General features: G+C 44.7%; 2 protein-coding genes across 4 annotated transcripts in view; one reads left to right on the top strand and one right to left on the bottom strand.

The window, feature by feature from the left end:
- The window catches only part of TFB1M (transcription factor B1, mitochondrial), a 108,489-nt gene that overhangs the window by 12,996 nt on the left and 72,183 nt on the right, over positions 1-23,310 (bottom strand). The gene's annotated exons all lie outside the window — the stretch shown is intronic.
- On the top strand, positions 11,781-23,171 carry CLDN20 (claudin 20). The gene is made up of 2 exons (XM_033939229.1): positions 11,781-11,876; positions 22,322-23,171. Exon 2 carries the CDS (start codon positions 22,396-22,398, stop codon positions 23,056-23,058), a length of 663 nt encoding a protein of 220 aa, XP_033795120.1. The 5' UTR covers positions 11,781-11,876; positions 22,322-22,395; the 3' UTR covers positions 23,059-23,171.

Raw genomic sequence — 23,310 nt, forward strand, 5'->3', positions numbered from 1 at the left:
CGATGTAAAAGCTAAAGAAATCATTTTAATCTGATTACAAATCCTATTTTACGTGCTAACAACGAACTAGCAATAATTTCCTTTTCATTAACACACAGCAGCAATTCTCTGAACTCCATAAAAGCAGACTATATTACCATAGCAACAAATACCTATCAACACTATTTTTTATCATACCACTTTTTGTTATATTTCTTTATAAACCTTTTCTAATTTGTTTAATGTACTGTATATTAGAGTTGAGGTAGTAAGCTCAAATAGAGGGCATGACTCAAAGTTTTCTGATTTTTATCATGTATAACTCTGGGTACATTTGATTTTTGCCCACAGAAGGTTATCGTACACATTATATATGAACCCAAATCCTGCTCCCCTGCTTTAAACAAAATTGCTATTTTGCAAACATTCCTGGAACCTCCAGACTGAATATATAACCCTGTCATACCCACTCGGCAGTAATGCACAAGTGTTCAAATCTACTAAAAAACAATGAGACCTTCTTACAGAATTCTCCCTCTCCACACCTCTCTGCACATTGTACCATCTTCATCCAAGAATGTGGATGACGATGGTACAACATGCCAAGAACTGTTGTTGGTCTTAGAAGGAAAAATTATGTTACCTGTTAAATTTTCTTTCCTTTAGTTACAACAGATGAATTCAGAAACTAGTGGGATTACATACATCCATCTATCTATCAGCAGGTGGAGATAGAGAGACCTGAGTTGCCCTCAGGCTTATTGTATGCACAGCCTCCTGGGCAACCAGTATCGGTCTTCGAAAGCATCAGAAAAATAGACTCAGGAAATTCCTTTTCCACAGTTGATACACGAGAACCATTACTCAAAAAACAAAAGGAAACCACGGCAGAAAAAGATAATTCAAAATCCACACACAATACCAAAAAAATTTGACAGGGTGGGGCTCTGGATTCATCTGCTGTGACTAAAGGAAAGAAAATTAACAGGTAAGAACATAATTTTTCCTTCCTTAGCATCAACAGCAGATGAATCCAGCGACTAGTAAGATGTAGCAACGCAGTCCTAAAGTAGAGAGGGAAGCAACCACTGCTCAGTGTCATAACGAGCTGCCACATCCAGACTATAACTCTGGATACCGAGGTAACAGCAACCAAATAATTGTCCTACCCCTTACCTCCAATGCACGTCATGCAGTGTTTGCCCAAGAACATACCAAGCAACTGGTGGGATGAACCCACAAGCAGACAAAAGCCGACCAACAGAAAGCATATGAGTAGGAGCTAAAACAAACAATCATCGCATTGAACCACCATGCTATGGAAACCATGGTGGCACTGCCCCACATGAATAGAAAGAATGCACAGCAAAAGTCCTTTGCGGCTATAAGGTCCCTAAAGAGTATTCTCCACAAATCATGCTCATTGCATCCACTATATCTCCCAATGGCCCTAACCTGGGGCAAAGCAATGACATCCAGAAACGCCACAACAGTACAATAGGCTCCATAAGCCTAGCAAGGCTCTAGTGCACAGACCCTGTAAACACGCAAAGTGAGTACTCATAAGTTAAATAGCCATGCTACTAAACCATGAGCACCTTCAAAAGAGGCGGACTGCCAAACAAATCAAACTGCAAACCATCACAGAAGAGAACAAATGACACCCACCCAGAACGCTGCAGCAGAGCCATGCCAGAGCCTAGCTGCCAACCACTACCTACTGAATCCTACCGATGGTTGCTGAACTAGACTCCTAAAACCACTAATAAATCTGGTGTGAATAGAGAGTAACCAAACAAACTGAGTGGCGAATACATGGCACCACAAGAGAGAAGCAAAGTCAGTTCCAGGTAGATTTGTATGAACCGTCTAGACCATGGATAGGCAATTCCAGTCCTCGAGAGCCACAGGCAGGTCAGGTTTTCAGGATATCCACAATGAATATGTATGAGATGGATGTGCATGCACTGCCTCCTTGATATGCAAATCTATCTCATGTATATTCATTGTGGATATCCTGAAAACCTGACCTGCCTGTGGCTCTTGAGGACAGAATTGCCTACCTCTGGTCTAGACCGTGTCTGAACCAAGAGGGTAGTATAGGGTCAACATCCATCACCTGTGCTCTGAAAACGTCAAAGATAAATCAAGATATAATATGCATACGGAGAAGCCCCTTTGAACACATGCAGACTCTCTGATACTGCCTATCCGGACTGGCACTGGGACAACCAAAGTAGCACACAGAAACCCACCCTATTTAATACTGACCGCAACAATGCTAAAATACAAATGAACCCTTTCCCCATTGGAAAGAGAAAGGGAGGGTGGGAACGGAGCATCCAACTCCACTACAGAGAATAACCGCCAAGATGGCATGCCAACCTTGGGGCTTGGTCCTAAAGAGACTCATATCCATCTCTTGAAGTGTGCCTGAAACCGGCTGACGCAAGAGCATTCCCACCTGATGCTGGCTCATGAGGTCACCTGAGAAATTATCCCAACTTCTTCCCAGCACGCATAAAAATTGGACGTGTTTAGCATCCAGTTATTAAATACACCAATTCCGAACCAGTGTGCTGACTGGAGCCGAACAATCGAGAGCTTGCGACCCACATTGGCAGCTCCTGCCAAGACAAAATGGCCATGAGCTACAGTGCTGAATGCAGTTGCACCTCTCCTGCGCGGGAAAAACAGGAATACTTCTCCCGCCAACATGCCTTCGAGAACAAAGGAGACAGCACAGCTCCCCAAACTAGGTTCGACGGGGCTAGACGAGCACTTATCAGCTCCTTCAGTTGCCATACCACTAACCCCACGGAGTCCCCAACAGGAAGAAAAGTAATAAAGAAACACTCACCAAAAAATCAACAGCCAACTGAAGGAGCCAGGACACAGGCCTCTGGAAGCAACAGAGACTGAGCCTCAAATGGTGTAAGCAGCCAGTGAAAGCCATTACTTAAATTGTGCCTATTATGGTTTGTGTTGATTTTTTTTTTTTTTTTTTTTTTTTGTGCTTAAATCTTTTATTGAATTTTCAATTTAAATTTCAAGTATTACACTTGTACAGAAAGCAATAATAGAATAGATATCAATTATACAGTAAATATAATTCACAAATTAACAAATTTTACTATTTATGCTCAAGTCCTCAACTTAGGATCCAAGAGTCAGAGAAAATTGGCGAAAAATAGAAGAAATTAATAATAATACATAAAAAACTGAAAGCTATAGCACTGAAATGAGGTCATCAATAATCAAATTTAGGGTTCAAAGGTTGTTGCATTCAGACGAGACATTGCCACAAAGTTTGTCAATTGGGATGGTTCAAAAAACACATATTTGAGAGTACGGTAACACACAATACATTTACACGGATGTCTCAAATAAAAAGTCGCCCCCAAGGATAAAACCCCAGGTTTCAATGTGTTGATTTTTTTTTAATGTGGGAAAGGAGAAAGCACAGAAGCCACAATGTTAGGTAGGGAAAGGGTAAGCAGGTATGTCCCCAAGAGGGTGAGGCAGGGTCCTGGGGGGGCCCAGGTGTAACATCTAAGCACATCACAGCCACAACACCCTTCAGCTCTAATTTCCTGCTTTTTGTTATAGGGTCCGAAGCATGTTATATTAAAACCTCTTAGAATAAAATCACTTTTCTTAGTATCAACAGCAGATGAATCCAGAGACTAGTGGGATTATGTCCATCTACCATCAGGTGGAGATAGAGAGAGAACTGAGTTGCCCTCAGCCTTAATGGATGCACAGACCTGAAAAGGGGTTCACAAGCAGAAACCAGGAGCTGTAAGAAACATATCCATCAGCCTGCTGGAGATAGGGTGAGGACAACTCAGTTCTCTCTATCTCCACCTGCTGGAAGATGGACGTAATCCCACTGGTCTCTGGATTCATCTGCTGTTGATGCTAAGAAAAGTGATTTTATTCTAAGAGGTTTTACTATAACATGCTTCGGACCCTATAACAAGAAGCAGGAAATTAAAACATAAATAAACATAGAAATGTCACACTTGGGGCCAGATTACCAAAACTTAAGGTTGCCTTTAACACGGTCGTTAAACTGGTTCCACAAAGCTTAGACTGCATGCATTTTAATCGGCGGATTATCAAAACAGTCTTTAGTGAGCTTTCCAGGAGTCTCCGACACTGCCATGCAAATGGGTTCTTCAATATTGAAACGAGCACTCTGGTGAATTCTTAAAAATTGCCAAGCTATTCTCCAAGAGTGGTGTTGGTTTTTGGCAACAAAAATCAGCGACTGGTCTGAGGGTGCTGGTACAGTGCCAGCACTGTTAAAAGTGTATCTTGTGGTATGTGTTTTGACAGTGGCTAATAGAAAAAAAAAAAGTTACATGATTCTCATAATTGTATTTATTTATTTTTTTTGTAAGAGTGGTAAAAACACACTTCTTGAGTGCGTATTATAGCCCCCCTCGGCAGCGGGAAAGATGCCCAATCTCTCCCACCACCTCTCCCGTGCCTCCGATGACCCTCCCCTCTCCCTTACTTTAGATGGCTGGCTGGAGGGTTGCTTACTCCCTCTAGCCAGCTGGCCCGCCTGTTCAAAATGGTGGGCCTTCTCCTTCCTGGGGAGGGGCCTGAGGCTCTGATTGGCCCGGGTTGGTTAAGGCCTCTTCTATGGGAGGGAGGGGGGGGGGTTGCATGGACATCTCTCCCACTACCAAGGGGGGTTGGGGTGTGTGTTGGCTGGTGACGGGAGAGACTAGGTATTTCTCCTGCTCCTGGAGGAGGATGTTGGTTGGAGGCAGGAAAGATTTGGCATCTCTCCTGCTGCCGGGGGAGGGGGGGAGAGGAGGGGAGTGTTGGTTAGTGGCAAGAGAGAGTGGGCATCTCTCCCGCTGCTGGATGATGTGTGTGTGTGTGTGGGGGGGGAGGTTGTTTGGCGGTGAGAGAGATTGGGCATCTCTCTCGCTGTTCATTTGGCGTTTTTTTTTTTTGTTTATTCTGCACATGTGCCCATCACTATCACCCGCACATGCAAATTTTGCAAATCTTCGCTACTCTCCGCCAACCTCATTAGAATGAGTGATTTTTGGAGAATGACTACTATAATTGTCGGGGCTTCCCTTCATCTCAATCTGGTGCTTCTATCAACACCACACTGCTGTCTGAGATACCTGCACCCTCAGCTACACTTTCCTTCATCTCTTCCTATCGTCTAGTGTCCCCCACCATTCCCATGCTCTTTTCTTTAAAGCTGTTTTACAGGTTATGTTCCTTACTACCTTGTCTTCTTCCTTCTATTTCACAGTCCTTTCTCTCTTTCACGCTCATGTTCTCCTGCTCTGTAATACATATATGGCTCCCCCTCACTTCTCTTCGCCTACACTTATTTCTCACTGTTACAAAAATCTGGCACAGATGCAATATAGAAAATGTTTAATGGTGTATGGCATGAAAGCATATTTAATCCTATATTTTAGCACTAAAATGTATATAACTAGTGTCTTTCTTTAATGTTGATTCTTTCTTTTAGTATGTTTTAATGATGCATGCCCAAGGACATCCTAAAGCTGGTTGAGGTCATGACTGTTGCCTGAGACACTCCTATGCAGATGAAAAGTTGGTCCAGAAATTGGTGGTCTTTCCCAGGGTTGGAGAGGCCTTGAATGCAGATCCTCAATCACTGACTACAGAAGCCTGTCACAGTATACAAAGTAACCCTAAAAGGGATGGCAGTTTCTAGCATACGTCTTCCTATGGACTTCCAGCGGCAGCAACCTTTTTAAAGCAAAGAGCCAATTTATCCTAAAAATTTAACCCAAGATTTACAAGAACCACAATGGGTAAAGGGAGTTTGAGATATTCCAGATCTTTCATTCTCTTTTCCCTCCCCAAGATCTAGCTTCTTTGCCTTCTTTCTTCCCTACAATCCTTCGCAGGTCTCTGCACCTCTCTTCCCTCCCTCCCCCTCCACACAACCCATAGCCAAGGCTCTCCCTTTTCCAGGCCCCGACTCTTTAATCTCCTGCCCAACCCCACCCGGGCTTACCGGGTGGTCCGTGAGGATCTCTGTGGCAGAAATGCGGCCCTCTTGCTTCTGTCTCCACGAAGACCGCTGCTGGACCACCCATGTACCTCGGTAGGCCTGTGGAAATCTTAGGGTTGGGAGGGAGATTTAAGGGTCAGGGCTTGGAGAGTTGCTGCCATGTGGTCTGATGCAATTCTTGCCTACGCTTCCCTGTAAACCGCCAACCTTCCTCCTACCCTTGGAGGTACAGCTTCTGACCTGGTGTCGAACTGCTTCTTAGGGGCAACTGTGGTGCATGATCCAGAGGCCTGGGGACACTTAGCACCACCAAATCTTTGTCTTGAGCCTTGAAAAGATCTCTGGTCTGAAGATCCTCCCAAGTACCAGTGAAAACACCTAGAACCACAAAAATTACTGTGACTCGACTCCCTAGGGACCTTTGGTCTGCTGTCCGGTAAAGACTTCGGTTTACGATTCTGCACACTGGCCATAAAATCATCAAGTCTTTTGCCAAAGAACAATTGACCCTGAAATGGCAACTTGCTCAGTGTAACCTTTGAGGATGAATCATCTGCCCACTGTCTGATCTAAAGCATTTTGTGGGCAGAAATAGCAGATGCACAAGTCTTGCTTAGTACTGTGAATAAGTCATACAGAGTGTCCACCACATAATCTGACATCAGGGACAGGGGAGATGTGTCGGCATCCACTCCCTGAGTTCAACGTAACCTTGAGTGACAGGACCGTGCAACATACAATGGTGCTGCTGCCACCTTCAGTCCCAATGCTGTGGCCTCAAATTGCCTGTTAAGGACAAAATCCAGCCTGCGGTCCTAAGCATCCTTTAATACCACTCCCCCTTTACTAGGGAGTGAGGTATGCTTTGTAACCTGCACCACCAGAGATCCACCTTTGGTGGAAGAAACAGCTGGTGAACCTCGACGTCCACTGGGTAAAGCTTTGCCATGACCTTGACCACCTGAAGGGGGCCCTCCAAGACCTCCCAATGTTCAGTGAGCATTTTAGTAATGTCTGGATGTGAGAGAAAACATGTGGTCTGAACCTTGGTGCTGCTCATAAGCAAGTATTGGGCCGTAGAGGCCTGAGAAGACTATCTTTAATTCCTGGAGAGATTCAGTAATCTCCAAAAGCGCTGAAGGCTAAAATTGTCTGCAAATAGTCGGGTTCTCTCCGAGATCCAGGGCTGCCAGTTGATCAGAACTAGACTTTCCCAGGCACAAAGCAGAGTCTCCTAATACTAAGGACTACAACTGAGGCAGCAAAGGCATAGATAACAAATTCACTTCAACCCTATCCTCCTCTAACAGTACTCCCCCCCTCTTGCTCATGGCTCTGCTGCAGGGAAAATGCACTCTTAAAGGGACTTCGTCGCGATTCCTGAGGGGTCAGTGTGACAATTGCAATTTAAGTACACTTCATACATCATACTAATAAATTCTGGAGCAAAAGCTGTACTGGGATGCCCATAAGGCTCTGGGAGATGCTTCTTTGAACCCTCTGGAGTTTGTGATCAATGCTGGGCTGCGTTTTGCCGGATATGCCCTGTTGCTAGATCCCAGCTCCCACTGGAACTTCTAACCTGAAACTTGGCCCATAGCTTGATCACTGCCAAATCCAGCGCGAGACGCGAGAGTGCCGAGGTTGTGATGAGCCCGGTGTTAACACATCAATGGGGTTCCCACGCAGACCAGGACATTGAGTTAACATCAGAAGAAGCAGAGGGATTCAGCTCCTCAACAGTGACTCTGGAAAATATTTGGAAGGCACCGCAGAGACTGGAAACCGCAGCAACAAAATCAGCTGAAAATTTATCTAAAGTCGTGAGTAAATTGGCTGATTTATCCACATTAGTGCAAAAATTTCAACTTGAAACTAACAAGAAATTTGAACAAGTTAATAAAGATATTTCTTCTTTACAAACTCCTTCTACTACTATGGTTAACGATAAAGTTTTGCTGCAACGGAAAATTGAGCAATTGGAAAACTTCAATCGCCGGATGAACATACGAGTACTTAATTTTCCTAAATTGACTGACTACACCTATTGATGCCTTTAAAAGATATTTCATGGAAACTTTAAAAATTTCTTCTGAAATGATACCACCGATAAACAGGATTTATTATCTTCCAAGAAAAAAATTAGAAAATCTTGAAAATCCTATAGATAAGTAAGAACATAAGAAGTTGCCTCCACTGGGTCAGACCAGAGGTCCATCTCGCCCAGCGGTCCGCTCCCGCGGCGGCCCATCAGGTCTGTGACCTGTGAAATGGTTTCTGAACACTTCTATAACCTACCTTTAGTTTTATCTGTACCCCTCAATCCCCTTATCCTCCAGGAACCTATCCAAACCTTCCTTGAACCCCTGTAAAGTGCTCTGGCCTATCACATCCTCCGGAAGCGCGTTCCATGTGTCCACCACCCTCTGGATAAAAAAAGAACTTCCTAGCATTAGTTCTAAACCTGTCCCCTTTCAATTTCTCCGAGTGACCCCTAGTGCTTGTGGTTCCCCTCAGTTTGAAGAATCTGTCCTTATCCACTTTCTCTATGCCCTTTAGGATTTTGTAGATTTCTATCATGTCCCCTCTAAGTCTCCTCTTTTCCAGGGAGAACAGCCCCAGCATTTTTAACCTGTCAGCGTATGAAAAATTTTCCATACCTCTTATCAGTTTAGTCGCTCTTCTCTGGACTTTCTCGAGTACTGCCATGTCTTTCTTGAGGTACGGCGACCAGTATTGGACACAGTACTCCAGGTGCGGAGCACCATTGCGCGATACAGCGGCATGATGACTTCCTTCGTCCTGGTTGTAATACCCTTTTTGATGATGCCCAGCATTCTGTTTGCTTTCTTTGAGGCTGAGGCTGATTTTGATAAATCACAAAAACTAGATTTAAATAATATAACTCCCATGTAGAAATACAATATCATGGCACCATGATAGTATCATTGGCTTCTGAGCAGGATATATACATGATTATGAGAACTTTTTTCCATTACTCCCAAAGTTTATTTTTGGGAGAAAAAAAATCTGGATATTTCCTTATGTTACTAAATCCACTCAAGAATAGAGGAAGTTGTTTCTGAGTATGAGGGAAAAAACAATAAAAATTGGAGCCACTTTTCTTCTAAGTTATCCCTGCAAATGCTTGGTTAGACATGCTGGAATTAAATATGTATATTTTGTTCTGGAACAGCTCCGCAGTTTTCTAGATGCAAAAAAGTTTACCTAAGGGGCTGCAAGGAAAAAAATTTAAACCGGTATAAACCACGTTAAGTTGATAAATTAATATTGTTTGAGACCTCCTTGTCATTTCTATCTTGTTCCTTAAAGGGTAAATTATGGTGGTCTAAGGAAGAATTATATACGATATTTCTTTAAACATACACTGCATATTTACTTTGAAGGCTGTATTATTTACTTGCTTAATGTTCATTTTGCAATATATGTATTTTGTTTCTTCTCATTATTTCTCTGATTTTCTGTAACAAGAGGATTCTTGTGTTTGTATTTGAAAAAGCATAAATAAATAATAATTTAAAAAAATTGTAGAGGGAAAAATTGTGAATGACTGGGGGCGCGAACTCTGAACCGCAAATTCACAGAGGAGTACTGTAGTTCGGGGCCAGCCAAGGCGCTCAGTATTGATGCCAAGGATCAGGCTTCAACTCCTGGGCTGGCCAGAGCTAGACAAACCACAGAGGCACTCTTCAGTATCTCCACATACCAGGAAGTCTCAGGCAATGTGTGTCGACAGTACTTACAAGTCAAAGTCAGGGTCCATGATTATACAGGTTGAAAAGAACCACAGTATGTGGTTACAATAGTGGAAAGGTATATAAAAACAAAGGCAAAACTCTTGCGTGGTTGTGCATAAACACCTTCAGAGCCATAACTTAACGAATGTGGCTGTTGGGCAGGCGGGATGGACCACACCAGTCTTTATCTGCTATCATGTACTATGTTAACTAAGCAAGAGGGTGGTTGCTGAGCCAAAAAAGCTCCATTCTCAACTTTGCCTAGCTGAGCACAAACTCTAGAATGACCTGAAGTCATAATGCCACTGTACAGAACCATGGTGAGATCTCACCTGGAGTACTGTGTGCAATTCTGGAGGCCACATTATCGTAAAGACGTACTTAGAGTTGAGTCGGTTCAGCGGATGGCCGCCAGGATGATCTCGGGGCTGAAGGGTCTCTCATACGAAAAGAGACTGAACAAATTGCAGCTTTACACTCTAGAGGAGCGCAGGGAGAGAGGGGACATGATTGAGACATTCAAATGCATCACGGGGCGTATCGAGGTGGAGGATGACATCTTCTTTCTCAAAGGACCCTCTGCCACAAGAGGGCATCCGCTCAAACTCAGAGGAGGGAAATTTGGTGGGGACACCAGGAAGTATTTCTTCTCGGAAAGAGTGGTGGATCACTGGAACGGGCTTCTAGTGCAGGTGGTCGAGGCCACCAGCGTGCTCGACTTTAAGAATGAATGGGACATCTACATGGGATCCCTACGAAGGTCGGGTTAAAGGAACTGGGTCATTTGTACTCAGACTTAATGGGGTGGGTCGGTAGAGTGGGCAGACTTGATGGGCTATAGCCCTTTTCTGCCGTCATCTTTCTATGTTTCTATGACCCTTCATCAAATTGTTCATCCAAATAGCAGCATAGCAGATGACGGCAAATGAAAACTTGCCCATCATGCTATAAATGCTGGTCCTAGTCATAAAAAAATATAATTTTACTCAGTTATAGTTATGTTCTACAGTGCTCCTAAACCACCATAACATAGCTCAAAACACTGCACTTCCAGACTTCAGTACCTGGTAAATGAACACATAAAAAGCACTGTAAAGTCAGGTTCCAACACATCCCATGGCACGCTGGCAGACCCTCCTTCCCCACACACGCCTCTCCCTCCTCACAAACAGAGGCAGAGAACTTGTATTTATCTTGAAGCACAATCAGCACTTTCTGTGTCTTAATTTTGTACTCTTACTTGCTACGTGAAAATATGACTTATTCAGCACCAGCACTGCAAATCCTATACAAGTCTCGCTCGCAAGGCATACTTCACTCTGCATAGGTAGGAGCCTAGAGACTGGAGAGACACCTCAAAAATACAGCAAGCCTAGAGGTGCCGATCTAGAGATAAGAGGTAACAAAAGCACACTTAAGCAAAGATTAATGCCGTAGATCTTTGGCTGTTCTTTTCCGACTTCCGTTACAAATTAAGATGAACGGAATCTAATCTTGAATTATTTTTGATAACCGCTTTGAACAGCACTCGCAGTTAAGCCAGTCTCATTATGACAAGTACAACTGGAAGTGGGCAGATTTTAGTTGCCGTAGTGTGGGAATGCATGCCATTAAAGACTCTTCTCTGAAGCTTTGAAATGTTTGTGCTCACTGTTGAGATCATTGGAAATGTTGGGGGTGTGGGGGGTTTCATCCAAAGTACAAACAGTTCTTTTGGCGTTTAAAATTAACAATTTCTAGAAGGGTTCATATAGAACCGAGAAATCCTTCAATGATGCACTGAACTTCATGTTTTTAGAGTTCATTATTGTCAATTTACAATGATTTCTCTGCTTCTTTTGAAGGGAAAAAAAAAAAAATCAAAAGTGAAAAATGTTTTTTCCATTTCCTTTCTGGTACAAAATAAGGGCCAAGTTGCTCCTTCTAGTAGTATGACTTCTTTAAATTAATTTTTTGCAGAAAATACAGACAGTGGAAATAGCTTTATTTTAAAGAAAAACTAATGTCATTGCAGTTATGACCTGAGAAGCAGTGGTTGAACTTTATTTTCGAGAGAACTCATCTTTTCCAGGTGTGAAGAAAGCGCCTACAAAGATCCAGTCACACAGTTGGCAGTAAGTACTATACTCAGGCGGGAAGGGGGGGGGGGGGGGAAGGGATTGCATTGGAAGCTTGTTTATAAGCTTCTTAAAGCTGATGCCTGTAATTTAGGAAAAATACCTAATTATAATAGGCGGCTCTACTGTTTGTAGCTTTTCAATACAAGCTAGAATATGTAGAATCTTATAAACAAGAGATTTGCAAGCTGTTTGATATCCCACAGTATCTTCCCCCTGTGATCAGACTGCACATTTTCAGAGACAAATGATGCTATGACCTTGGAAAATGGCAGATAAACCTTGCAGTCAAGGTTATCATTTGCTGGAACAGTTCCATACTGCCAAGTGATCTTAAAAGCAGCATGTTTTCATCTACTCTGCTTTAACTTATTTAAAATATTCATGGGTTACAAGGTATATACCACTATCAACTAAAATTATAAATTTCTCCTTCACTCCACAAAACTAAAGGTGGGCTTTTACCAAATTGCACTGCCAAGCAGCGCACGCTAAATGTTGAGACGTCCATAGGAACAGAATAGGTGGCTTGGTATTTAGCGCGTGTTGCTCGGCAGGGAAATTTTGTAAAAGGACCCGATAAGAATTTGTTCTAGAGCAGAGAAGAACATTTTGATAATGCATCAGTAGTTGCCAAAGAGGAGCATTAATGAGGAACTCAAGCAGCAAAAAAGAACTATCCTTCAAAGTTATGTCTCTCCCCCTCCATCACGTCTGGAGCCCTCAAAATATAAACCTAATTTTCATATTTAAAAATAATGTGTGATTAAAAAAAAAAAAAAGATGACGACAAGTACTCTGAAACTATGGAAACTAAGCGGGAGGGGAATTCATCAAAACTTTAGTGCATGCTAACGGACTTTGGGCTATCTTCACTAAGGACACTGATTGTGTCCCGACCACTTTGCGACCCGATTTTCCTGTGACCCGATTCACTAACCTCGTGGACGATCATCCTCCGATCTGCGCATGCAAATGAGGGGAAACGGCATGCAAAGTAGGAAAGATGCGATTCACTAAACAAATGCAGACACACCGATTGGGCTGGCCGATCCAAAAACAAGACTGCTGAGGACCAGTCGCTTGTATAAAATCCCTGCTCTCAGCCCCGATCTCCTTCTGCTCCGCAGTGCAAGGCCATTAAAGGCTCGCAAAGATAAGTAAAAAGGCTCGCGAAGATAAAAGAAGTAAAAAGGTTTTTTAACAGCTCTGCCAAGCACGGAGGGCATGTTGGTTGGGGATTTGATTCCAATCGTCCTCATTTGCATGAGGACGCATCGTGAATCAGCCAGCCAGACCCGAATTGGTAGGGGAGTTTTGTGAATCTGGCCTTTAGTCTGAACTAAATGCTATGCAGTCCATAGGAATAAAGGGCCAAATTCAATAATGGTACCTAAGTGTGCCTACATTGTAGGTGCTGCTTATCGCAGTTGTCAATCAACCACTAGGCCAGACATGGGCAAACAGCCCATGGGACATATCCAGCCCGTTTAGTTTTTTAATCCGGCCTGCCAACCATCTGAACCCCACCGACCGCGAGCCATACATACCTCCCTCCAGAGCAGTGTTGGGCTGGCTGCACTCTAAACAGGCTGCTTCGTGGCCTTCTCTTGTTGGCAAATTCCCTCTGCTGCATCACTGATGATGTCATCAGTAACGCGGCACATGGAAGGCCCCAACGAGAGAAGGCCACGAAGCAGCCCGTTTAGAGTGCTACTGGAGGGAAGTATGTAGGGCGCGTGGTCAGTGGGGTTAGGATGGGAGGGAAGGATGGAGGGTCAGTGGGTGTTCAGCTGCGCGGCGGGGGCTCAAGGGTTCTGCTACACAAGGGATGGGAGGGAAGGATGGAAGCTGGTCAAGAGTTCTGCAGCAAAAGGGGATGGGAGGGATAGAAAGATGCTCTTGGTCCAGCCCCTCTGTCAAATTAAAGAACCCACTGTGGCCCACAAGCCAAAAAGTTTGCCCACCCCTGCACTAGGCACCACTTATAGAATCCCACCTAGCAGTGCCTAAACATGCTTAGGCATCCTAGAGGTGGGCACCGATACATTAAGCAGGTTTTACTTAAGACTAATTTACTGTCACCTAACGTGGATGCTTAGCCTAAGTCAACCACGCTTATTCCCGCCCCCTAACCATGCCTACTTTTCAGGTATGCGTCGTTAGGCACTAGAGGGCATCACGACTTAGACATCTGAAGAGTTCAGCACAGAACTCTTTGTTAATTTGTTTCTGAATGCCTGAAAACTGGTACAGCCAATTACCATGACATTTAAGCCAATCCCCCCAAAAAAATGTTGCGGGTGGATTCCGAATTTTGGCATCACTAGGCATCCTTGATTATGGCGCCTAGCAACATCTAATGTAAGCTCTTTCAAGCAGGGACTGTCTTCTTTGACACTGCGTACAACTGGCAGCGCTATAGAAATAATTAATACTAATAACAATTTATTTTATTTATTTATTTATTTAGATTTATATCCCGTTCTCCCAATAGCTCAGAACGGTCTACAAGTAAACATACACAGTAGAAGTAATTAGGCAAATAAGATGTACAATAGGTTTAGATGCTTGGACATACAAGATTATGCAGTATTTATCAGGGTACAAACAATTTTTCAGAGTACAGATAATTTATCAGAGTACAGACTAAGTGAGGACTATACTGAAATTTAGGAGAAGTTAAATAGGGGAGAGAAGAGAGAGGTGGGGTTTAAGGGGGGGTGTAGACTGAGGGAGACCTTTAGTTGAAGAGGAGGGTCTTTACCATTTTACGGAATGTCAATAAAGAGTTCTGTTGCCTGAGTTGGGGGGGGGGGGGAGTTTATTCCAGAGATGTGGGATGAAGTGGCTGTAGGATCGTTTGCGGGCAGTTGAACAATGAAGAGATCCTATACATTATCAGGCCCAAAATGGCCATCTTAACATTTAGCATACTCTAATTTGTGTGAGCTAAAGCTTTGATGAATTTTCCCCCCTACATTATGCATGTAATTTTTAAACTGTATGTATGTAAGTAAGTAATCGATATACCAAATTGTTCCCCTCCTTTACTAACGAGTAGCGTGGGTATTAGAGCCGGCAGCAGCTGTAACTGCTCCAACGCTCATAGAATTCCTATGAGTGTCGGAGCAGTTACCTCTGCTGCCGGCGCTAAAAAGCACAGTTACTTACCGTAACAGGTGTTATCCAGGGACAGCAGGCAGATATTCTTGACTGATGGGTGACGGCACCGACGGAGCCCCGGTACGGACAATTTTAGAGTGATTGCACTCTAAGAACTTAGAAAGTTCTGGTAGGCCGCACCGCGCACGCGCGAGTGCCTTCCCGCCCGACAGAGGCGCGCGGACCCCAGTTATGATAAGCCAGCTAAGAAGCCAACCCGGGGAGGAGGGAGGGACGCAAGAATATCTGCCTGCTGTCCCTGGATAACACCTGTTACGGTAAGTAACTGTGCTTTATCCCAGGACAAGCAGGCAGCTATTCTTGACTGATGGGTGACCTCCAAGCTAACAAAAAGAGGGATGGAGGGAAGGTTGGCCATTAGGAAAACAAATTTTGCAAAACAGATTGGCCGAAGTGTCCATCCCGTCTGGAAAATGTGTCCAGACAATAATGAGATGTAAAAGTATGAACTGAGGACCAAGTGGCAGCTTTGCAGATTTCCTCAATGGGCGTGGACCGGAGGAAAGCTACAGATGCTGCCATAGCTCGGACTTTATGGGCTGTGACAGAACCTTCTAGTGTCAGTCCGGTCTGAGCATAACAGAATGAAATGCACGCTGCCAGCCAATTAGACAACGTACGTTTAGAAACAGGACGTCCCAATTTATTTGGATCAAAGGACAGAAAGAGTTGAGGGAACGATCTGTGAGGCTTAGTACGGTCTAAATAGTAAGCCAGAGCCCTCTTACAGTCCAAAGTATGTAAAGCCTGTTCACCAGAATGAGAGTGAGGTTTTGGAAAAAAGACAGGCAGAACAATGGATTGGTTGAGATGGAATTCAGAGACAACCTTCGGGAGAAACTTTGGATGAGTACGCAGAACCACCTTGTCATGATGAAAGACCGTAAAAGGTGGATCCGACACTAGTGCATGGAGCTCACTGACCCTCCTGGCAGAGGTAAGAGCAATAAGAAAAAGCACCTTCCAAGTGAGAAACTTGAAAGAAGCAGTAGCCAAGGGTTCAAATGGAGGCTTCATTAAAGCGGAAAGAACTACATTAAGATCCCAGATAACAGGAGGAGCTTTAAGAGGTGGTTTCACATTAAAAAGACCCCGCATGAATCTGGACACTAAGGGATGAGCTGAGAGGAGTTTTCCATGGATTGGCTCATGAAAAGCTGCTATAGCACTAAGATGGACTCTGATTGAAGTGGACTTGAGGCCAGAGTCTGATAAAGAAAGGAGATAATCCAACAATGTCTCCACTGCAAGGGAAGTGGGATCATAGTGATGAAGAAGACACCATGAAGAAAACCGTGTCCACTTCTGATGGTAACATTGAAGAGTGGCCGGTTTCCTGGAGGCATCCAGAATTGAACGGACAGGCTGAGACAAGAGTGTATCATGAGAAGTCAGCCCGAGAGATACCAAGCTGTCAGGTGCAGAGACTGTAGGTTGGGGTGTAGAAGAGTTTCCTGATGCTGAGTAAGCAGAGAAGGATACAGAGGCAGAAGAAAAGGTTCCCTGGAACTGAGTTGAAGTAGAAGGGAGAACCAATGTTGCCTGGGCCACCTCGGAGCAATCAGAATCATGGTTGCTTGATCCCTCTTGAGCTTGAATAAGGTTCTCAACATGAGAGGCAGAGGAGGGAAAGCGTACAGGAACAGATTGGACCAATCGAGGAGAAAAGCATCCGCTGCCAGACGGTGAGGTGAGTAGAGTCTGGAGCAGAATAGGGGCAGCTGATGATTGTGAGGAGCTGCAAAGAGGTCTATCTGAGGGGTGCCCCATTGAGCGAAGATGGATTGTAGAGTTACAGGATCGATTGTCCATTCGTGAGGTTGGAGAACTCTGCTGAGCTTGTCCGCTAAGGAATTCTCCTCTCCCTGAATGTAAATAGCTTTCAGGAATAGATGGTGAGTTATGGCCCAAGTCCAGATCTTTTGGGCTTCCTGGCATAAGAGGCGGGAGCCCGTCCCACCTTGTTTGTTGATGTAGTACATCGCAACTTGATTGTCTGTGCACAACAGGACAACTTGAGGAAAAAGAAGATGCTGGAAGGCCTTGAGGGCATAAAACATCGCTCTGAGTTCCAGGAAATTGATGTGACGCTTCTTTTCCTGGGCAGTCCAAAGACCTTGAGTTTGGAACTCGTTCAAATGAGCTCCCCATGCATAAGGGGAGGCATCGGTGGTGATGACTAGTTGATGAGGAGGTTGATGGAACAGAAGACCTCTGGACAGATTTGAGGATACCAACCACCATTGTAGAGACTGACGAAGAGATGATGTCACAGATATGTGACGTGAGCAAGGATCCGTCGCTTGGGACCACTGGGTAGCTAGTGTCCATTGAGGAGTGCACAGGTGAAGACGTGCAAGAGGCGTGACATGAACTGTGGAGGCCATGTGACCCAAGAGAATCATCATTTGCTTTGCTGTGATGGAACGCTGTGGAAGCACCTGCTGACATAGAGAGTGAAGCGTTTGAAGACGATTGGACGGCAAGAACGCTCTCATGAGGATTGTGTCCAAGACAGCTCCTATGAATTGAAGTCTCTGAGTGGGGATGAGATGAGATTTGGGTAGATTGATCTCGAACCCCAGAAGTTGAAGAAACCTGATGGTTTGGTTGGTGGCCAGGAGAACAGTCTGAGATGAATTGGCCTTTATCAACCAATCGTCCAGGTAAGGAAAGACCTAAAGGTGGTGAGATCGCAGGAAGGCAGCCACCACAATCAGACATTTGGTGAATACTCTCGGAGAGGAGGCAAGACCGAAGGGTAGCACCTTGTATTGGTAATGACAACGATTGATCATGAAGCGTAGGTATTGTCTGGAGGCCAGATTGACCGGTATATGAGTGTATGCTTCTTTGAGATCGAGAGAACATAGCCAGTCGCCTTGATTTAGAAGGGGATAAAGAGTGGCTAGAGAGAGCATTTTGAACTTTTCTTTGACCAAACATTTGTTGAGATCGCGGAGATCTAGAATGGGTCTGAGATCTCCTGTTTTTTTGGGGACTAAAAAGTAACGGGAGTAGAATCCCTGTCCCTTTTGATCTAGAGGAACCTCCTCTATGGCGTTCAAAAGGAGAAGGGATTGAACCTCTTGGAGAAGAAGGAAAGACTGAGTGTGCGAAGCAGACTCTTTTGGTTGACTTGGAGGAGGTAGAGTCTGAAAGTTGAGAGAGTAGCCATGGTGGATGATGTTCAGAACCCACTGATCTGACGTGATAAGTTCCCAACGGCTTATGAAATAAGAAAGGCGTCTTCCTATAGGCTGTGGAAGTTGAGTAGGAGGGAGAAGACTGGCTATGTTCTGGAGAACCAAGTCAAAAGGGTTGGGTAGACTTTTGTGCAGGAGTAGGTTTTACCTGCTGTTGTTGCTGAGGTTGTCTAGCAGCTGGACGCTGTTGCCTCTGACGCCTAGGTTGTTGTGCAGTTTGAGGCAGAGGACGAGCCACAAATCTACGTTGGTAGGTTGATTGTGGACGAAAGGGCCTGGTTGGTGGAGGCTTCTTAGGTTTAAGAAGCGTGTCCCATCTGGTCTCATGAGCCGATAATTTCTGGGTAGTGGAGTCCATGGAATCTCCAAACAGCTCATCCCCTAAGCAAGGTGTATTGGCTAGCCTATCCTGGTGATTAACGTCCAGTTCTGAAACACGAAGCCAGGCTAGCCTTCGCATGGCCACTGACATGGCAGTGGCTCTGGAGGTCAGCTCGAAAGTATCATAGATAGATCTTACCATGAATTTTCGAAGCTGTAAAAGAGATGAACAAGTGTGGTGAAAAGCAGACTTTTTCCTATCAGGAAGATATTTCTCAAAAGCAGTGAGATTTTGTATTAGGTGCTTAAGATAAAAAGAGAAATGGAATGCATAATTTCCTGATCGATTTGCTAACATAGCATTTTGGTATAGCCTTTTACCAAACTTGTCCATAGATTTGCCCTCTCTGCCAGGAGGGACTGAGGCATATACACTAGCCCCTTTGGACTTTTTTTAAAGTGGACTCAACTAAAAGGGACTCATGAGGTAATTGGGGCTTGTCAAACCCAGGAATAGGAATGACTTTATACAAGGAATCCAACTTTCTAGGAGCTCCAGGGATAGTTAAAGGAGATTCCAGATTCTTATAAAACGTCTCTCTCAATATATCATGGAGAGGTAGTTTAAGGTATTCCTTTGGAGGCTGGTCAAAGTCCAAGGCATCAAGGAAAGCCTTGGATTTCTTTGACTCAGCCTCCAAAGGAATGGAGAGAGAATCACACATTTCTTTCAAAAATGAAGAAAAGGAAGACACTTCTGGTTTAGAGGAGGCTCCTAAAACAGACGGGTCCTCATCACCAGAAGAGCATTCTCCCTCCGAAAGAAGAGGATCCTCCGAGTCACCCCATAAGTCAGGGTCTCGAACCTGAGAACTCCGGTCTCGAGACTCTGGAGTGGAAGGGCTCTAAATGCCGGGACTTGTGAAGAGACTTCCCCGACCTGCCTGATTCGGTACCGGGAGATGCTACAGTACGCACCGGAGCCGAAGTCTGTACAGCTTGATGGTGAGCTCTTGGCTCCGGCGCCAGAATCGGCATGGAGACCGAGGAAACCGACTGTACCGGTACCGATAGAGTGGACGTCGATAAAATAGGACGGTCCACTATCGGTACTGGTGGCTCAGACCGGACTGGTACCGGTAAATTCGATGCCAGGGCTGGAGGTAGGAGGTGCTGTAGCTGTTCTTTAAGTTGTGCCTTCAGAACAGCAGCTATACGCTCCTCAAGGGAAGGCACCGGTACCGTCTTTTTCTTTAATGGTACCTGCGGTGCCGCTCTACGCTCCGAGGATGAGGACCCCGATGTCGAGGGGCTCACCTCTATTGGAGCGGAGCGCTTCCTTGGGCGCCTCGAGGTCGGCAGAATTGGACTCGCTGCCATCGAGACCGGAGGACGCTCCAACGGGGAAGGCTTCTTAGCCGGCTTACCTGGAGTCGACACCGCCGCGGTATCGCGTGGTGTCGATGATGTGGGTGCCGACTGCGCCGGTGCCGATGTCGGTGCCGGTGTAGAATCAGACATCTCGGCACCAAACAATAATTTTTGTTGAATCTCTCGATTTTTAAGAGTTCTCTTTTTTAAAGTTGCACAGCGGGTGCAGGTTGACGCTCGATGGTCGGGACCAAGACACTGGAGACACCAATTATGAGGATCAGTTAGTGAAATTGGTCGTGCACACCGCTGGCACTTTTTGAAGCCGGGTTGGGGGGGCATGAATGTAAAAACGGCTTCAGCCAAATCGAAGGCCGAGGCCTCGATGGTGGCTAAAGGCTCCGCCGGGGCAAGGCCGAAAAACAGGCAAAAAAACAAAATGTTTTTTTTTTTTTTTTTTTTTAAGAAAGAAAATAAAGAAAAAAGGAAAGGAAATAAGATTCCTCAAAAAGTTTACGCGAGCGGGAAGTTCACAAAAAATCCTCTCACAACAGCCGTTGAGAGAGACGCGTCTTCTTAGCTCCGCAGAAACTAAGAAACTGGGGACCGCGCGCCTCTGTCGGGCGGGAAGGCACTCGCGCGTGCGCGGTGCGGCCTACCAGAACTTTCTAAGTTCTTAGAGTGCAATCACTCTAAAATTGTCCGTACCGGGGCTCCGTCGGTGCCGTCACCCATCAGTCAAGAATAGCTGCCTGCTTGTCCTGGGATAAGCCACGCTACGTGTTAGTAAAGGAGGGGGTGTATTATGTGGTGTCAGGTCAAAAGCGTGCCGGGACAAAGGTGCGTGCAGACAATTGAGCGCAGCGTGGAGGCGCGCGCCGCAGAAAATTACAGTTTTTACGGCTCCGACGGGGGGGGCGTGGGGGGGAACCCCCCACTTTACTTAATAGAGATCGCGCCGCGTTGTGGGGGATGTGGGGGGTTGTAACCCCCCACATTTTACTGAAAACTTCACTTTTTCCCTGTTTTTAGGGAAAAAGTTAAGTTTACAGTAAAATGTGGAGGGTTACAACCTCCCAACCCCCCCACAATGCCGGCGCGATCTCTATTAAGTAAACTGGGGGGCTCCCCAACAAAACCCCCTGTCGGAGCCCCTAAAAACTGTAATTTTCTTCGGCGCGCGCCTCTGTCTTGCGCTCAGTTGTCGGCACGCGCCTTTGTCTTTCGCCGAGTTGTCTATGAACCGTATTATGTATGTAATGCTATAACCCGTTCGGAGATCCTTGGGAGGACGGGCTATAAAACTAAATACATTATCAGTTAATAGATTTTAAAATTATGAAATCACGAGAAATTAATCTCTGCACATTTTAAACCCCATAAATCAATTTAACCTCATAACAAAAATGTTCTGAATTGTCTCTATTAACGCCAAAATTATCCCCCTGTTTTACAAAGGTGCGTTAGCCGTTTTAGCGCGCGCTAAAACGCATAGCGCACCTTAGTAAAACTAGCCCTATGTATGGGAGTAAATCTCCATGGAACAGAGTTGAATTTATTTGGGCAAGCCAAAGTTTCTTTCTTGCAGCATGAGGGAAGGAAAAAAATTCTGCAGAGCAAATCTCTCCAGAAATTTGGCCACTTACAAGTCTGGAATTTTGCAGAATTCAGGCCTTTTTTCCTGCAAGAGGAAAATGGTTTTATTCTTACACATAATGATACATTTAGATAAAATGTTCACCACATGAAAGATCTGCCTGGATATTTCACCAGTAAGATATTTGGAAGAGATTCCCCTCATACATTTAAGTTCATGTATACAAAACAACTGGAAGATTATTTTACTCTTCTAGTTACAGAAACAAAGCCACAGCACATACCAGTTGTATTATTAGAAAATTACTTTCTAAAGTTCTTGACTGTTCTTTGAAAGATAAACTGAACTTGCATTGTAATTTAATTTAAAATATTCACTTAAAAAAAAATTAGAGACAATGCTACAGACACAAAAACGCGATTCCTTCAGAAATTCTATTTAAGCAGCTATTTCTTTAGATCCACCTTTCTTGATTGACAGCGATTATAAAACAAAACCTCAAGTACAAAGTGAGGGGAGAATGGGGTTGTATCGACGACCAGTACCTTTGAAGAGCGATTGCTTGCCATCATTTATGACTTCCAAAAGAAACAAAAAAAGTGTTTAAAGTGCCTGGCAAGCAGTCGTTGAGCTATTTTCAAGGTTTTTTTTCAGGGAGCTCCAATTTTAAATGCAAGCTGGGGCTTTTTTTTTTTTTTTTGCATGCTCATTTCTTTTCTCCCTCCCCTCCGCCACTTTTTATTCTATTCTATCGCACACAGACTGCTACAGCCTTGGCTGGGAAGCTATCAGCCTGAAGACTGCACACATTGCCACAGGCAGACAAAAGGTGACCATGGCTTCGGCAGTTCTGCAGATCTTTGCTTTCATCGTAGCGTTGCTCGGTGCTTTCGGAGCCATCACAGCCACACTGCTGCCCAACTGGAAGGTGAACGCGGACACGGGAGCCAACATTATAACGGCAATAACACAGATGCAAGGGCTCTGGATGGATTGCACATGGTTTAGTACAGGGATGTTCAGCTGCACGCTGAAATATTCAATCCTCTCCCTCCCTGTCTACATCCAGACTGCACGCACTACCATGGTGCTTTCTTGCATCCTGTCCACCTTCGGGATCTGCATCTCCACGGCGGGCATGAAGTGCACAAGGCTAGGCGGAGACAGGGAGACAAAAAGTCAAACGTCCTTCGTCGGAGGGGTCTGCTTCATCCTGGCAGGGATCTGTGGTTTAATACCAACATCTTGGTACACCAGGGAGATCATTTCAAGCTTTCTGGACCCGTCTGTCCCAGACAGCAGCAAGCATGAGCCAGGAGGAGCTGTGTACACGGGATTTATCTCAGCGGGATTCCTATTCATCGCAGGTGTGGTGTTTTGCATGTCCTGTGTTAAAAAGCAGCAAGAAGAATGGAATTGTCCTACCAAAAATCAGCTTTACCCAGCCATGCAAGCATCAGAAAACAGTGCAGGCTACAACCTCCAGGACTATGTGTGACTACCACCTGAGGCTCCTGTCCTTACTACACATATTTATATTTTATTCACAAACATACACGTATAGATATAATACAGCATTCTTCTTTTATATCGGGGGTTATGCTCTTGTGCTGGGGCATGATGTTTTTTGCCAAATAAAAATTTTGCATTGCAATAAAAAGCTGGCTCAAACATGTCTTTCACCTAGTTGTTCAACCACATCTTTTTCTTGTTTACTTACTGGAACCAAGCTGGCCAAAAAAACCCATAA

Source organism: Geotrypetes seraphini, chromosome 3, assembly GCF_902459505.1.
Source record: "Geotrypetes seraphini chromosome 3, aGeoSer1.1, whole genome shotgun sequence".
Taxonomy (NCBI): domain Eukaryota; kingdom Metazoa; phylum Chordata; class Amphibia; order Gymnophiona; family Dermophiidae; genus Geotrypetes; species Geotrypetes seraphini.